Below are 18,514 nucleotides of genomic sequence, written 5' to 3' on the forward strand. Positions count from 1 at the left end.
TCCTAGGACTACGAATCCGTTGGATTATGTATCCTATCTTAACTAATAGTCAAGTTTAAAATAATTAGTCCATACTTCAATTGTTTAACCAAACATCGGATTAATAATTTTATTGGACTATTAGTCCAATCCCAAGCTCATGTCCACCCAAACAAACATGGAGTAAGTCTACAGGACTGAAAAGGATAATTAACTCAAATAATTATTTGTTCTATTTAACAAGAAAACAATAAAGTCAAAAAGGGGTAATGTTATAGTACACACCCTCAATAGTTTGACCTAAATTTCATTTCAGTTTTTATATTTTCAAGTTGAACAATTTGATCCCTACACTTTAAGTCTGCCAGAGTGAAAAATGTAATTAACTCAAATAATTATTTGTTCTATTTTTTTTTTGGGGGGGGGGGACATTTATGTATAAATCTTTTTTCACCTACTTATGTTCCACTTAATTTAAATTATTTTTTCTATGTTCTATTAAGTCCTATGGATAATATAGTTATCAAAATATCCCTAATAATAATAAGGTGAAATGTGCATTAATATTCACATTGACAATGTGAATATTTTATAATGCGAACATTCATATTGTCAAATTTATTTAATGTGGATGTTCACGTCACCAAGTTACTAAGGGTTTAACAAATATTTGTAAGGGTAAAATTGTCCATAACCTTAAATATGAGAATTAGAATTTGGTAGATCAAATGTCCAAAATAATAAGACTTATTAGAATATATATAAGAATATCTTATAAACTAATTAAGATACAAATACTTCAAAGAATTTTTTTTAATAAATTTCCTTTAATAAAAAATTAAATATAAATACCATTTGTGAATCCCATCATAAAAGAAATAGAGAGAAAATAGCCAAACCAATACCAACAGCAATAACTCACATACATGACTACCACTCACATATTTTGTTATTGAAATTTGACAACAATGACAAAATAATCAAACAGTAATAACTCATTAGTTACAAAGCAATTGAATAATCAAATAGCAATTGTAATTTGAAATACCATTGAATACTAGAGGAGTTTGGAGAAGATATGTTTTCACACTCTCAACATTTGATGCTTTTTAAATTTTTACCTACATGAGCATACGATCACTTCGCTTGCCAAAGATGCCCGAACCCGAAATGGATTTTATCATCACTACAAGGAGAGGAAATTGCAAGACTGCAAACAAGGTCACAGGTATGCAGGAGAATCCAACGACAGGAGCAAGAATCCAGACCTTATTATCTCCAAACATTAGATAGAGTGTGGCTCCAAAGGCAATCATCATGGATAATATAGAGACAAATAACATAACAAGACCAATGATTAATCTTTTGGGGAGAGCATAGAGAAAATCCTCTTCTGCGTAGCGAGCAGTAAGGATGGACAAGAACATCAACACAGAAGTAATGGATGAGAAAAGAGCCAATGCATCAAATATGCCGAAGATTAAAAAGGCTTTATGTTTGGAAAAATATGGATGTCCGTCATTGTTGTTTCCACCTGGCACTGTAATGGCAGCCGCAAAAACCACGGTGACAATGAGGGCAGCTACAATTGTGCATGAAGTGGCAGTGTCTTTCATCCACCTCTCTCCTTCCTTTACCAACTCCTGGTGTGTATCAGTAAATACTTCTGCAGGTGTCATTCCATTAGTGTTCCTCACTTCTTTGTCTCTAGGCTGTACCAATTTTTCCACTTCCTGTACAAATTAACAAAAAATAGCTTTCGAATGATAAAGGCAATTTTCATAAAAACTCAATGACCTTTAATCTGAGTAGTGGGAAAGGGTTGTCATGAGACATATCAGTCGAGAAAGTTTTTGCATCAAAACTTGGGGATTTTGGAATCAGAAAGCAACTTTCATCTATTTCAGACTTAGATGTTTTTGGATCATAGATTTAGATAAGGATTTAAAAAGGGAAAGAGAAAACGTGAAAATAATGTGAATGAAACATATAAGAAGAAGAAAAAAAAATTTTGATTTTCTTTTCTATTTCTAAATCTCTATCGAAATCCATGATTCAACACAGCTTTAAGATCAACAACCTCTAGTTTGAGTATGGTAGGGGTTGTCCTAAGACATCTGAATTGACAAAGTTCATAGTTAAAAACATGGATAGTAATATGGGCATATGTAACTTGTGTGGTAAGTCAAGTAATTAAGAGAAGAATGAAATATAAAGAAATTGCTTGATCATTTTATTTATTTCCTTTGGGGAATGGAAAATTTTACCTTAAACCATTGCAATTCGCGCTGCATTTGTAGAGCTGCACCAGCTGCACTTACTCTGATACTGAGTTGCTGCCGAGGTCCCAACAATGCAGCCAAATGCAGAGCATTGTTCCCTGACACGTCTTGTCGTGACAGAAATATATAACTAGACTCCACAAGTTGATATACGAGGTTGAACACATTTTCACGACGACATATGTAACGCCCTCAAAATAATAACTTTAAACCCATTAAATAAGACATGCATTGATATTCAAAAGCTTCACATTCTTTCATTTATCAGAGTTTCATTACAAAAAGTATTACATGTTAACAACAAAAGCAAATGCCCTATGGGCTTACAGCTTTCCAAGTTAACACTTGGTTACAACAAAAGAGTACTAACTCAAACACGTTAAGCCCTTGGCTTGAATTTACAAGTAATACATCAAAAGTAAAACAACAAAAAGATCCGCCTCTGGCCTCCCAAGCTACGTCCTTGGAGGTGGCATGCTACCGGTACCTGAAAATGATATTCCCATATAGGGTGAGCCACAGCCCAGTAGAAATACACTAAACCAACCATGAACAATGACTAAAAGATTAGCAACTGATAGTTGGTCAACACTGACACTTCCATTTACATCTCCCTACGTTACCATGACAGCCAAGTCTATGTTACAATTAACTTTTCATTTTTTGTTCAACTTTGAGTTTGAAAACAAGGTTCAGTACTCTGGCCAGAACGTTTGATGAGATTATAGTTCATCACTAGAACACTTTCGAAATCCAAGGTGGATACACATTATGGTGTTGTATCAATAACACATAAACTACTCCCATACTTCGCAAACAATGATGATATACATTTTAGTGCTATATCAAATCAAACAAACTTTTCAATAGATAAGCATATGAGCTATATCACTATTACAACAGATAAGCATATGAGCTGTATCAACACTTCAACCGATAAGCATATGAGCTATATCAACATTCCAACAACCGGTTTAGAGGTACATCCCCCATCTTCCCCTAAACCATTAACCGGTTTAGAGGTACATCCCCCATCTTCCCCTAAACCGTGGAGTACATCCCCTATCTCCTCCCATACACAAGTAATGCATATAAACACAGAATCACATATGCAATCAATCAATACATAAAATTAATGTATTCTATCAACCGACATGCTCTATGACACATCCAATTGATTAGTTTTAGTTTGCCTAATCATCAAGCATTGTCTACAACAATCAACACTACCCTCCACCGGTAGCCCAAAGCAATTATTTCTAAGCAGGAAATAAATGCACAATGGATATTCAATCGACATTTCAATTCGGTGAGTGATAAATAATTCAACTACACCCTTCAACCCCATGCACTCCCAATCTCAACAATTCCATTTCATTTCCTCATTTCCCACAATTAATTATCTCAATTAATTAAACAATGTAATTAGGTCATTTTCCATAATTACCATCACCACCCTTAGGTCCCATTTTCATCAATGATTCAACATTTATTCCATTTCTCTATACCAAACATGCATCTAGGTTTATTACAAATAAAACCCCAACTTTTGTAAAATAACACAAAAGGCCCAAACTTTCACAAAATTACCAAACCAACCCCAACATCTCAAATTACCAAAATTTAAAGACAAAATCCATAGAGAGGAGTAGGATATCCCTACCTCAAATTCAGAGTTCCAAGGGAGAAGATGAGTAAAACTCAGAAGTGCTCCAAATCCCAAATTTCTCAGATCTCAACAAAGCCCTCGACGATCAACACACTTCTTACAAAGGCCCAAGGTGAGGAAAACACTCTAGGTAGATCAATCCTAAGAGAGAAGTTCGGTTTTAGAGTGAGGTGCTCTCCAATGGAGGTTTTGAAAAAGTAAAAGAGAGAAAGGAAATCAAAAAGTGATCAAAAAGGTGGTTTCACGAACTGATATAAAAGCAGGTCCGCTCGAGCGTACAACACCCCGCTCGAGCGTACAGACACAGGTTCACGCTCGAGCGTCCAAAGATCCGCTCGAGCGCCGGGTGCACTCTCCCAGAATTTTCTGCAGACGACCAAAATGCTGAGAGAAGGAAATTCACGCTCGAGACTCCACAAGTTGATATACGAGGTTGAACACATTTTCACGACGACATACAATTGCATATTGGAATATGCTTTGCGTCTTTGTGGTAGGAAACTGAATCATAGTAGGGCATGAATCTATAATATTTTCAACAATTTCATGAATCCCAGCCGATGTTGCTTCTTGTAACGCTCGTGCAAATATCCTAACAACTTCTGGGAATTTTTTTTTTGCAACTTCCATGCAAATGCATTCGACAAGCTTCTGTGCTTGACAGTGTACCAATTTCTTTTCTCGGATGTGCTTTATGTGTGGCACTATAATTAAAATGAACTTTTTTTAAAGATTTAGTTTAAAAAATGAATTATAGTCTAGCAAAAACATTTTTTTAAAAAAAAGGGTATATATTCACCCCGATCCCTACCAATTTTTTCAACAACTTTCCAAAACATTGTACGCAATCTTTGATTCACTGCACAACAAATACTAAACCAGTTAAAATATGAGAGGCAATAATGCCATGGTGGCAAACTTACTGCTACCAAATCAAAGCCAAGATTTCAAAAACATAGATTTTCAATCACAAGTAATGCTCATAATGAATCATTTTAATCAATAATTATAAATGTATTTTTTTCCCAAGCTATGATTTAAATTTTATCATTACTTTTTTGTGGATACGCATTGTGGTATGGATTTAGTAATAAGTGAAAAGGGATGACATGACAGAGCAAAATGAAATGTATTTTCCTTTTTGACAATAGTGGAAAGCAAGAGGGCCGCGAGTTGGAAAATTTGAGGAGAATGATAAATTATTTGGGTTGTTTTGTTTGATTGACAGGTTTAGAGGGGGATTAGTGAGGTTTTTGAAATTACACTACTTGTCAACATTCTTTGTTATCCAAAATGCCAATTTTACCTTAAAAAATAATGTTTAATAAACAATCAAATTTTTCCTACAACCAAACACACCATATTTCATTAATTTTTTGTCCCTATAAATATATGGTATTTTGTGGGGATGGAGTTAGATTAAAGGTTACCATAAATCAAGCAGTCGATAGGATTCTTAATATCTCCTCCGCTTTGGGGCTTTGCAATGTTTTCCAATTCCACAGGAACATCTACATGAGAGAGAGAGACTGGAAAGTTCAGTGAATTATTTTAGTCTAGCAAAATAATTAGCAAAGATATTGAGCACAAATATTGTAGTAACAGAGACAATAAATAATATATAGACAAAAACATGAGTAGAGAAAAATAGATGTAAGATTTTGAGAGTCGGATTGTCACTATCTTAAAATTGTTTTTCATTCCCTCGTCAAGTTACAATTAGAGTAAAGCAGTTTTAAGATAAAACTCAAAATGCTCATAACGTCTTTCATCCAATATTCATTACCATCCAAAACTTGAATCATGTCAAGAACCAGAGGTGCCCAAAACATATAAAATATACAAAAGTACTATAAAACTCTCTAAAAAAACATTCCACCTTTCAATTCACTCTTCTTCTCCAAGATAACCCATAATTTGTGTAATGGGTCTCATCACTCATATTTATATCAAATGATGTGCTAACACATAAGGTGGTACATTGAAAATGATATAAACAAGTAGTAAGTGTAGCATTACTCTTTTCAAAATAGGTGTAGAGGATGGGTTTATATTGGAGTTGTATAATCAATAGAATTAATAATGAATTTAATCCTTCATAAATATTAAAAGTTTCTAATAAATACATATTATGTACAATATTAATTTGTAATAAAACTATAATTATTTTATCAAATATAATTTATTTTTGTTAAAATATCCCAACAAATTATGCTCGTATAAAATGATTTATGGATTGAAATTCATAGAATTTTTTTGCTTAACTAGATTATATATCCTCTTTCCTTAACTAAAGTGCAAGAAAGTACAATTTTGGGAACCACTGGTATAGGTAGTCCATCATTTTGCCAACAAATGGATTAAAAAAAAAAAAAAATCAATAAAGAAAATTTTAAGAATAGGTAATAGATAAGAAAGAATATTGAAGAGACTAACACGTATAGATTAAATTCTGCCAAAAGTTTAAGGAGGTTCCACTTCGAAATGAAGAACATTTTGCAGCAATTTTCTCCAAAGGAGAGACTTCTTCTATGCATGCCAAATTAGGGTAGCGCTGAACCAAGGTTAGAGCAATGTCTGTAAGATTAATGAAAAATATGTAATTAGTAGGAAGTCATTCAATTTTAACAATGTCATACCATTTTTAATTATTTTTTTTCCAATTTCAAGTTCATTTTATGAAAATGTGAAAAATATTGCAACAAGTCATTTTTGCCATTCAAATGTGCTAAAATTTGACTTTTTGCAAAAAGTCAAATTTTTGTCTACAATGACCAAAAAAAATTATAATGGATAAATTAAAGCTATAGTTCCTAAAGTTTAACACATTTTTGTTTAAGTCCCTCAAGTTTGATTTTGTTAATTAAATTTTTAAAATATTAAATTCAAATCAATTTAGTCATAATACTTTAGTCATTGTGTCATTTTGGTCTTTATAATTTTAATTGGCTCAATTTTGATCCTGAATTTATAATTTCGTGTCAATTTATGTAATTAACACGTGTCGCGTTTTTATAGGCAAAATTGTAAATTTGTTCAACTTACTAAGTTAATCTCAAACAACTAGCCGCCATTTTTCTTTGAAAACTCTAATCGGTGTTATTAATTGGACTAATTTGACCAAAAAAATCTAAAATTAATGATCAAAATCGAGCTAATTAAAATGGCAGAGACCCAAATGGCACAATAAGCAAAATATAGGGATTATCGATCTAGTTTACTCTAAAGAAAATGAAACATAACCTTCTAGTATTGAAAGGCGAAATTGACAAAATTGATACTTTAGGAATCAAAATGACACAAAATATATACTTTATGAATCATAGTTAATATTTATAATTTTTCCATTAACCATTTAAACAATGGTTTGAAATTGGATTAAATTAACTCAAATTGACAACTTTAAGACCAAAATGACTGAAGGGACTAAGATGACAAGGAAAGGAACATATAAAATAATTTTTAACCTTTAAACTATTAGAGGACTAACCTTGTAAATTTACAGTTTTAGTTAATAATCACTTACCATTGAGTCCAGAACTTGACAGATCACACAACAGCACAGCACCTAATTTATCGTCAAATGGTTGATGCTGTTGGTCTTGTTTTGTGGCGTCCAATAAGTAAAGAACAACCTCTCTTTTCCCACAGGCAGCAGCGTAATGGAGAGCTATTCTTCCACGAACGTCACAAACATTAGACAGTGTCGGGTTCTTCTCTAGCAACAGTTTGGTTGCCTCAATGTTGCCCACTCCTGCAGCAATGTGAAGGGCAGTATGGCCAACAGCATCATGTTGAGCAAGATCTTCTGGTACCATCTTCTCCAACAGCTTCTTCACAAAATGGTTTCTTCGAATAATCCTGACGGCGATCATGAGTGCCGTTTCTCCAAAACGAGTGATGGGAACCCTGACTGCATATGGTACTTCTTCTATGAATTTAATGGCGCTCCCCCAATCACCTTTGATTGCCGCTATTTCCAGTGGCTGATATTCCAAAAGAATCTCCTCTGTTTCTTCGTCTGTCATCCATTTAACACGTACGTCACTACAACATATAATAATTAAGAATTTTACCAACTAAACATTTTTTTTTTTTTGCCTCCAAACAAAGGAAGAATTTTATTGAAAAAAAAAAAAAAAAAAAAAAACCTTAGGATATTGACTCCCATTGTCATGAAAAGGTTGTTGGGAAAAAATAATAACACTTTGCTTGGTTCAATTTTTTCAAAAATACTTTTCAGAAAATCTTATTTTTTTACTTTCCGTGTTTTTTGGTTTTTAATGAATTTTTTTAATATTTTAAGTACTTTTTTTTACTTTTTAGACGTACCTAACATAAATATACCTAAAAAGTAAAAAAGTTGTGAAAAAAAACCTTTTAAAAATTCACTAAATACTAAAAATACAAAAAATATTAAAAAAAATACAAGAATTCAGTACATTTTTTGTATTTTTATGCATTTATTAATTTTTTAAAATATTTTTTTTACAAATTTTTTACTTTTTAGATACATCTAAGTAAGGTGCATCTAAAAAGTAAGGTGCATCTAAAGTACGAAAACTTTTTAGATGATTGATTTGATGTATATGTAGAGTAGTTTTTGAGATAAAAAGTACGAAAACTTGTTTGGTTTACCTTTTTCAGAAATGGTTTTAGAAAATTATTTTGGAGAGAGAGTTTTAAAAAAGCGATTGATTTGATGTATATGAGAGAGAGTGATTTTGAAAAGTAGGTAACCAAACCAAATTTTAAGATTTTTTTTGAAAAATTTATTTAATTTAATTACTCTTAAAAATTTATTTGTAGAGAATTTTTTTCAAAAAATTTTCTGAAAAAGAAACCAAACAAGCCCAAAACCTTTAAAAAGTGATTACCAAAGGTAATAGGTCGTGAGTGGAAAATTGCATACAACTTTGCCCACACTTCCTCAGCAGTTTTAAAGGGCAGAACTCGCGTCAAGATTTCTTTGGTGAGCGTTGTGAGAATCCATCCCCGTACGAGACTGTCTGATCTTTTCCAGGACCTGTACTGTTCCTCATTCTCAGGTGGAGCAGAAGGAGGAGCCTCAACTGTGCCATCGATGAAACCAACCAAGCCTCGACTCTCAATGAAGTCCAACATCAGTTCCTTCCACTCTTCGTAGTTGCTGTCAGAGAGTTTGTCGGGGACAAAATCCGTCACGTTAAAGTCCGAGGGGTATGGGTATAATGGGTAATTCTCAATTGAGGAAGCCATTGATGAAAAAGCTTGCTTAGCTAGCTAGTTTACACAGATGGTTCCTATTTCAGTGTCTAATGCAATGCTTATGATCAGCAATTTATATTTGCTCAGCCCTTTCGTATGATTCCATCCTTGTCCATGGTAGCTATTTTTATCCTTCTTGTTTTGTCCATTGAGTGTTGCATTTGTTTACTTCAATGATGCTTTGTATCATGATTATTTTATTTTATTTTATTTTTTTAAGTGAGGCAGAAAAAGAAAAAAATATACAAATACAGAGGGAGTTGCGCCCCATTGATGAATTGCACCCTTCATTTTTATTTTATTTTTTTGGTCCCACTGTTGAGTGATTCCATTTTTTTTTTGTGCCTTGCTCTTACAACAGACTGGTATCTCCACTTTTTGTTTTGTCCTCTTGCGTGTGGGATTTGTTTACGTTAATGATCTTTGCACCATATGATTTTCGTTTTTTTTTTAATGCCTTGCTCATAACAACGTACTGGTATCCAGTGGGGTGAACAACAGTTTCATACCAACCAAACAGTAAGTATTTCGGAGAGGGAAGATCAATGATCCACATGCTTCAAACAAGGGGTTGGATTTGTAAGATTTTTATAAATGGCAATCTCATTGGATAAAACTTTATTCAGTTGTATTTTTATTCACTCTAGTATATCTATGAGTTATGAGAGTTTAGATACGAATCCAACCCGAATTGTATTAGAGAAGTTTGTACAGACATATCATATTTTGACTTCAGTATTCTTTATTTGCCACTTTATATTAAACAGCGCCTCCAAAGCCAAGAAGAGTTCAAAATTGTTTGACTGCTCGAGTGTGCTCGAACAGTGAAGTAGTTCATCCAGTATTTCTATCTGTGTTCTAAACTTCTCGAAAAGATGTTTCACCACTCAAGCAATGGATGTTGCGCTCGAGCGGTTGGCCTATATGTGAGCACCACCTTTAGTTAAACCGCTCGAGTGCACGAGCGGTAAAGTGTGCGCTCAAGTGGTTTTCGCGACTCTATTTAGTATAAAGTATGCCATTTGTTATTTTTAAGATTTACCTGTCCAGATTTTAAGAGATGTGTAAAATATAAAGTGTTCTATATTAGAGGGTATTTTATATGAGTTTCCATGATGTATAGAAGGTGATTCATTGATCAATGAACTACATATTGACAAACATCAACGGTTATTTCATTCTTTCATTCACAAAAAGAGATAGGTGTTCATCGGTGGATTCCGAGGAACTTGGCCCTGAAACTTTGGTAAATTCTGGAATGGCTCATCTTTGTGGATTCGACATTGGTATTGTGAATTCAACGTTAGGCAAAGCAATTCCAAAATGAAAACGGTGTTGGTAGATGCATTTCGTTCAATTCGGGCGTAAATTCTCTAAGTAATTAAGGGTTCTCGTGTGTAATTTTTGTCTTAATAGGCATTTTACCTATCTAAATATTACTATAAAATATATATTTTATTTTGCCTATCAACTATTTCATATTTCTACTCCAACCATGCTCTTTATTTTAGCTATTCATCTAAATACTATTAATTTTATAAAATGCCACATCAGCAACAAAGATGGAGGGAAATGATCCTAATGATTAAATATATTTTGCCTAGTCTTGAAGGCTAGCTACATGTAGCTAGTGAATGTGAGTTGAGCTAAAATGCCTAATCGTATGCCTAGTGCATTGGAGTTGAAAAAAATAAGTTATACTAGGCATTTTGACTAACAAGCATGATATGCCTAGTGGGTTGGAGATGCTCAGTGGATTATCTTGTGACTTTGACCCACGATTTTTTTATCACAATTGGAGAAGTCCAATTATAATTTTTTTCGCGTTAAATCATTGTGCCGATTTGTTATTGATTGTTTGATTATGATTATTATTTATTGTTTAAAATTAAATCATAATTGCAAATTAATATCTAGGGAGTTTTTCAAGATTTTTCAGGAATGTCGGTCTCATTCAAATCATCTTGATAATCTAAACCATTTATTTTGTAGAGTCCGCCAAACAGAAGAAATAGGTTCAATTATCCATTACAGTGATATGTCTGCCATAGAAGCTTTAAACAAGAAATAGTTTCATTTTTTTTTTTGATCGGCAAAAAGAATACTTTATTGATGGAAAAACAAGAAATAGTTTCATAATCCGTATAATGTGATATTTGCAGTGCAAAACAGGAGAACATAATAATAATACATGGATAGGCTATTGAATAGGAGCTTACCCATCCAAAGAAAGAGAAAAAAAATAAAATAAAAATGAAAATGAAAATTATATTACAATTAATAGCCAAGAAACAATGACCAATGGAAGACAGTCCAAAACCTTCGCCCAGGTGTATATTATAAATCCCATCTTTACAATCAATTGACTTTTGCCAAATAATTTTGTGGCAGACTCACAAAATCTGCTCACACTATATAGGTTTGATTTGGCCTCTTTGGACCACGTTTTCTTCGTGGGTTGGCACTGACCATGCAAGAGAAGGCATTGACAAGCTCAGAATCTTCTTCAGTAATCAGAATCTTGGCTGCACTAGGGTCAGCAAGGAGTTGTTTGGCAACAAGATATCCTGCAATTGACCAGGTCTGGAACAACCGCGATTGTTTCCCAATGAACCTTGCTCTTTTGGTGTCGTAATATTCAGGCCACTTGTCTCTGGATATGCGCTTCTCTGCAACCTCTACTGCTTTTGCAGCAATTTCTGGTCTATTCATCTTAATGCATGCAACAGTGAGCTGCAAAAGACCAGTTAAATTATTACAACATACTATTTCTAATTTTTACAAAGGAACTACTATGTACTATGTTAAAAAAATCAAATTAGACAAGCATAACTCCATTTAACCATAATTTCTGTTATCATCAAAATGATAAAGCAGTGTCAACACTAAACTACTACTAGAATGATACCCAGAATATGTGCGTGGAACAATGATGCAGATCCACATATATGAAAATAGTGTATACCCAGCTGGTCATCCTAAAGTACAAACTCATTAGTGTATAGTGCTAATTAAACATCATTACAAAGGAAAAAAGCAAATATCCTAAAGTACAAACTCATGTTCTGACTAATAGAGAGTATATGTTGAGGGTTCAGATGTATCTTAAAGCAACAGAGACCTCAGATTGTGAGGATGTGAGGGCTGTGAGGATGTGACAAGGATTATATTAAGGGTTGTGAGGATGTGATCTAAATTTATAAAACATAGTTCCTTCTCAAACTCTAAAATGGCCCTAATAGATAGTAAATTTAGCATTGTCAGGTGTTTCTTCAAAGATGCATGATAAAAAATAAGGAATAAAAAATTGAAGTACTAAAAAATAACAAAACATTTTCTGTGTTACATTAAAAGAGTAGGTCTTCCATTGAAGTTAAGCACTTGGAAACCACAAAAATAGGCAAAATAAAATGTTTCCTACAGCATTTGACGGCAGTGCATCAAAATCTTAAGAGAAAAGATACGGATCATGAAAAAATTTTCATGAAATTGATCATGAAAAATTTATGGCTCTTGGATTACCTTGGTTAGTGTGTGGTGTTTTATTTTAAGTGTAATCCAAGGGTCATAAATCTTTCATGATCATTTTCATGAAAGTTTTTTCATGGTACCTAGCATTGCTCAAATCTTAATAATCAATAACAAGTGCAAACTTCGCACATACAATGAAATAGTCATGTGCAAGCATGGACATGCAGAGACTTAGTGATAATACAAGTCCTACAAAAAATAAAAATTAAACATAATAAAAGACTTATTTCCATGCTATGTGATGCTTCATCAAATTAGTGGGACAGTTACAGAAATGCACCAACCGGATTGCTGGGTGGGGTGGAGCTCAGGTTATTTATTATTATTATTATTATTATTATTATTTGGAACACTCGGTGGGGTGCTAGGTTTCAAACAAGTGAAAACTGCATTAAAAGAGTTAATACTAACATCACTAGCATCTTAAAGATGCTATGCAGAAGCAGTACAGACTCATTTCAGATACTCTGTAAAACGTGACAAATAACTCACAAAGAAAGCCCACTCTACCAGCTGATCAGTTTTTATAATCCAGCTGTAGTTGGAATTAGGAATGAATCCAGAGAGAAGCAAATTATAATCCCACAGAAAATTAGAAATGAAGTGGAGTCGATATAACACAGTAATAGGCCCCTCAACTCAACCCACCATCCTATCTAAAAAAAAAAAAAACTCAACCCACCATGGTTTCTGTTAAGCATCAATTGAATCAAGAAACTTAAAGCAGTAAAACATGAGCATTTAGCACCACAACCAAAAATCAAAGGCAACTGACTACCTGCCAGAGTAAAGTAGGCCAGGCACCTGCATTATGGTAGGACCAAGGACTGCACCAAAAACCACAAAGGATGGTGAGATACAATTTATTTATTTATTTTTTAAGCCTTAGTTCAAGGATGAAGAACTATCACTTCTTCAAGGTAGAAATATTACGTGTTCTTTGGATCACTGCCTGTAATAATCGGCCACTCCTGACCTTCAAGAGCAGGATAACATATCTTGAATGGCATGTCTGCTACCAAATCTGCCCATTTGGCTTCAATGAGATCCAATATTGCGTGTGACTGATCTGCTGTCGCAAGACTACTCACCACAGACCACAAGTTTCCAAGAGAAAAGAAACGGAAATCCATGTGAGCGGGTTGTAAGTTTCCAATTAAATAACCTCCTTTATTAGGCATCCATTCCACAAGCCAAGGAGAAATCTGATCTGGGTAGATATTGAACTTGTTCACAGCATCATATGAGTACTCTTCTGTCTTGTAGCGGTAAATCTCATTGAGTTTTCTCATATCAATCCAATAATACTCTCTGATATGGAACGATAATGCCACAAGACGATTGTTCACTGCTCGGATTAGGTCAGCTGATCCATCCTCCGGAGCAAGCATTTCACGTGCACAAAGTAATGCTGAATAAAATAGTGCCTGCAACAACAACATGAAACACCCTACCAAAATAATACTGTTTTATCTTACCAAGCATAAAGATGATAAAAATAAAGAAAATCTACCCTGGTACAGTTTACATATATCCAACATATAAGAGAAACATTTCAACAAATAAATAAATAAATATCAACAACATTTTGCTAGTGATATCTAAAGAACAATCAGTACCACATAGATGTCAAGATTTGTATCAAATTTTAGATTTAAATTTTTTATCAGATTCAAATGTTAACTAGAGAATCATCTGACCGCCACTGTATCTTCTCTAAAATCATCAACCTTCAGCATAGTCAACCACAACTAAAAATAACCACCTCTCTAGGACAATCATTTCTAACATTAGGATTGGCAATATGTCTTTCATAGGCACACACAATGGCCATAGCCCAAGAAACTTTCTTCTTAAAAAGAAACTGAAAACACATCCAAATAACAATAATATGAACAATTTACTAACCTGAATTTCCAGAGGGTGACCATGAATCCCCATGCAGCGATCTATCATACAAGAACCATCTGTCACTAATAAAGTTGGGAACATATCAAAACCATCAGCAAGACATAGCCTCAGAATCATTTTAATTCCAGTTTGGACATCAATTCTCTCCTGAACTGAGAGATCTCCGGAGCATTTTCCATATGCACGCAACAGTATAATCCACCACAATCCTGGAATTAATATCATAAAATGAACAGAAAAAAAAATGCATAAAATTCTAATACCAGGATATGTATATTTTGCTTAATAGGCTTTTTGAAATAATATGTTTATTTACCAGAATCAACAGGTGCAACACGACCAATTGCTGCCTCTCCGAAATCAGGATCCAATACCTCCTCTGCTGCTGAGTCATCACCATCCAGGGGAACTGTGCGCACCTTGAAACTAGCAGGCATCAATCCTTGACCAGGACTATGACAGTCCATAGTTTTCTCCCAGCTCTACAAAATAAGGACTACACAAGTCATGCATACACAAGTCATGCACAATTATACACTAAAATGATCAATTCTAATCACATAATTAACTATGTCAGTTGTATGCATTACAAGTAAACACCTGTGGACCAAATACACAACTAAGGATTACATATATGCAGTGTATTTGCGACTAGTTCAGTACTCAGTTTCCATATGACATGAAATCCAGAATGGCATAAGCACCATTGTTCTATTATTCAACTATCCATCTTACATACAAATGCATGCAAGGAGCGTGTAACTATGTTACATGGAAAGCATATTGCTTTAGTGAGCAGGGATGAGGTATGCCACTTTTTCTAGTTAATAAGTAGCAGAACACAGTATGCCCTTCTTTTCTTCTTTGGTAAGTACAAGAACATGGTGTGCTGCATACCCTAAAACAAAGTACACTAGATGCAGACTTGTACAAGTCTCATAGTTCCAATTGGCGAGGGGTTTTTGTTATCGTACTAGTTTTCTTTTTCTTTTCTTTTCTTTTTTTGGGCCAAGTTTCATTAGAATTGTTGCCCTTTTTTAAGAAATGCAAGAGTGATTTTCTTTTAACATGTCATCAATAATGAAATAATATTATGAAAATGCATTGTTTATCGTGTTCAAACTTTCTTATACTAGAATTAGTTCCCAAAATAACATCAAAGCCCTTCATGGGCATGACAACAAACGGAAAAGGAAGTCTATGGTCGGCGACCTCTATATCACAACCGCTAACACCTTGTTTCAAGATCAGTTCACCCCCAAGAGGTGACACTACACAAATAGGAGATGCTAACTATGCTAACTCCAATTCCAAAACAGATGCAAATGCAGCACATACAAAAGAATGAGATGCACCCGTGTCTATCAACACACTAGCAACCGAGTTGCAAAACAGAAAAGTACCTCTCACTACTGATGGAGCCGATACTAAATCCTGCGCGGTAACAGCATACACGCGCCCTGTAGGCCCCTGATCCACCTGCTCACCTCTAGGAGCAAAAGACTGTGCACAGACTGGGATGACGAAGCTCCCGGATTGGCCCTCGAGGCCTGCACAGACTGAGCTGGCTGAAATCCCTGCGTCTACCTAGAACTAGACGCTCCCGATGCGGCACCCAACTGTGGGCAATACCTCTTCAGGTGCCCAGGCTGACCACACTGATAACAAGATAAGGACTGGCCCCTGCCCTGACTCTGGCCCTGAGGTCTAGCTGAAGAAGAAGCAGCTCGCTGACCCCCTCCCTTCTGCGGGCAAACCGAAGCTTTGTGACCCAGCTGGCCACACTTGTAACAAGCAAAGTCCCCCTGACTACCTCTCCCGGAGCCTGCACTCGGCACTGGAAAGGTCGATCTAGCAACACCACCCTGCAACTGCGGAGGGTTAGAACCCCTCTGCCTCCTGCCATCGCCCTGGCCATCTTGGCTCCTCTTGGAGCCTCTCTGCCCCTCATCCTCCTCCTGCATCATGAGCTCCATATGAGCTGCAGCGTCTACTAAGTGTCTATACTCTCGGATGTAAGACCCACCAACCCTCAGCTTGAGGCCCCGCCTCAACTTCCGCTCAAACTCATAACAACGGCGTTCTTCGGACGCCACCAACTCTGGTGCAAACCTGGACAAACTAGTGAAAGTGGCCTCAAACTCCGCCACAGACATGCCCTGCTGATTAAGCCGGCTAAACTGATCCCTCAGCTTCTCCCTAGCCACTGCAGACAAGAACCTCTCCTGGAAAGCATTCACAAACGCCTCCCATGTACCACCAACACGAGCCTTCTCGTACTTCCACCATTGACCCGCATCTCCCTTCAGCTGGAAGGATGCCAAGGTCACTTTCAATGCTCCGTCCTCGATGCCAAGCATCTCGAACGTCTTACTCATCTGTTCCAACCACTCGTCAGCCTTCAGTGGCTCTTTTGGATCCCCAACAAACTCATCCGGATTTGACCGGAAGAACTCCCTTTTCAAGAAGGAAGGCCCTACCTCAGCTGCCTGATTCTCAGCTCTGAGAATACCCAAAGCTTCCGCTATCTCTCGGGCCAAGGCGCCCATAGCCTGCTGACCCGCTGGCTCGGCCACATTGGCCTGACCAACTTCCTCCTGTACTGCCGGAACGTCATCCGGTACAGGTACCTCCTGCCTCGCAGGTCTACCGCGCCTAGCACCTCTTCCTCGTCCTGACATCCTAATAAAGGTGGTACAGAACGTCAGCACATTCACAAATGTGCCAAAACTAAACACTCACGTCCTAGTACATGGACAACAGTAATTCACTCCACGTAAGCACATAAACACATAAGCACTTACGAATTTCATTTCCGGATAATGATAGTCCCGAGGCGTTACTAGAGTTCCGGTTAGAAACAGCATTGATCAAGTGTTTCCAACAAGACTCCCAGAAACCCAAAGGTCCAATCAACATCCTAGAAACTAAATCCCATACCCACATAGTCACATAAGCATGTTATCAATTAAGCACATAGCATATGACACTACATCTAAGTCTCTATCAAGCGAGACAAACCCATTGTGATACTAGTCACTTCCCACGTACCCAAAGTATTCGAACCCGGTACGCTCTGATACCAAGTTGTAACGTCCTCAAAATAATGATATAAAACCCATCAATAAAGACATGCAATGGTAATAAAGATTGACATTCTTCTATTCATGGAAGTAGTTCCTTACAAAGGTATTACATGTTAACAACAAAAGCAAATGCCCTACGGGCTTACAGCTTTCCAAGTTAACACTTGGTTACAACAAAAGAGTACTAGCTCGTTTACACATTAAGCCCTTGGCTTGAGTTTACATGTAATACATCAAAAATAAGACAACAAAAGTGTGTCCGCCTCTAGCCTCCCAAGCTACGTCCTTGGAGGTGGCATGCTACCTGTACCTGAAAATGATATTCCCATATAGGGTGAGCCACAGCCCAGTAGAAACATACTAAACCAAATATGAACAATGACTAAAAGATTAGCAGTTGATAGATGGCCAACACAGATACTTTCACTTATCACACTTTACAGTTTCATGACATGCAAGTCCATATTACAATTCATTTTCAATTCTTTTCGATTCTCAATTTACAACCATGGCTCAGAACCTAGCCAAACAACTCATATGAGACAGTAACTCATATCAAACACTTCCCATTTCATAATAGATAAGCATACTAGCTATATCACACAACAACAGATAAGCATACAAGCTATATCATCATTTCCACAGATATGCATATGAGCACTATCACACTTCCAATGACAAGCATATGAGCTCTGTCAATACATCACTAGATAAGCATATGAGCTCTATCTACGGAGTCCATCCCCTATCTCCTCCCAACACATCCGGTTTAGAGGTCCATCCCCTATCTTCCCCTAAACCACGGAGTA

At 35.8% G+C, this 18,514-nt stretch overlaps 2 protein-coding genes across 2 annotated transcripts; both read right to left on the reverse strand.

Annotated features, from left to right (window-relative positions):
* Positions 1–1,100: 1,100 nt before the first annotated feature.
* LOC145820431 (ankyrin repeat-containing protein ITN1-like) lies at positions 1,101–2,418 on the reverse strand. Its single transcript, XM_082916045.1, has 2 exons — positions 2,247–2,418; positions 1,101–1,712 (listed from the first exon to the last, which is right to left on the reverse strand). The coding sequence occupies exons 1-2, from the start codon at positions 2,271–2,273 to the stop codon at positions 1,101–1,103; spliced, it is 639 nt and encodes a 212-aa protein (XP_082772171.1). The 5' UTR covers positions 2,274–2,418.
* A 9,165-nt stretch (positions 2,419–11,583) lies between these two features.
* On the reverse strand, positions 11,584–15,513 carry LOC145789574 (alkaline/neutral invertase E, chloroplastic). Its single transcript, XM_082866411.1, has 5 exons — positions 14,936–15,513; positions 14,617–14,828; positions 13,642–14,135; positions 13,487–13,535; positions 11,584–11,910 (listed from the first exon to the last, which is right to left on the reverse strand). The coding sequence occupies exons 1-5, from the start codon at positions 15,084–15,086 to the stop codon at positions 11,584–11,586; spliced, it is 1,233 nt and encodes a 410-aa protein (XP_082722537.1). The 5' UTR covers positions 15,087–15,513.
* Between the last annotated feature and the right edge of the window lie 3,001 nt (positions 15,514–18,514).

This window comes from Camellia sinensis, chromosome 1 (assembly GCF_055761805.1).
Source record: "Camellia sinensis isolate YWXY chromosome 1, ASM5576180v1, whole genome shotgun sequence".
Classification (NCBI taxonomy): Eukaryota; Viridiplantae; Streptophyta; class Magnoliopsida; order Ericales; family Theaceae; genus Camellia; species Camellia sinensis.

Excerpts from the sequence above, each read along its gene's own strand:
- LOC145820431 (XM_082916045.1), bottom strand. The coding sequence starts at position 2,273 with ATGCAGCGCGAATTGCAATGGTTTAAG. Across the intron at positions 1,713-2,246 it reads GCGAATTGCAATGGTTTAAG|GAAGTGGAAAAATTGGTACA; the intron begins GTAAAATTTTCC and ends TAATTTGTACAG.
- LOC145789574 (XM_082866411.1), bottom strand. The coding sequence starts at position 15,086 with ATGGACTGTCATAGTCCTGGTCAAGGATTGATGCCTGCTAGTTTCAAG. Across the intron at positions 14,136-14,616 it reads GTCACCCTCTGGAAATTCAG|GCACTATTTTATTCAGCATT; the intron begins GTTAGTAAATTG and ends TTGTTGTTGCAG. Across the intron at positions 11,911-13,486 it reads GGCCTACTTTACTCTGGCAG|CTCACTGTTGCATGCATTAA; the intron begins GTAGTCAGTTGC and ends GGTCTTTTGCAG.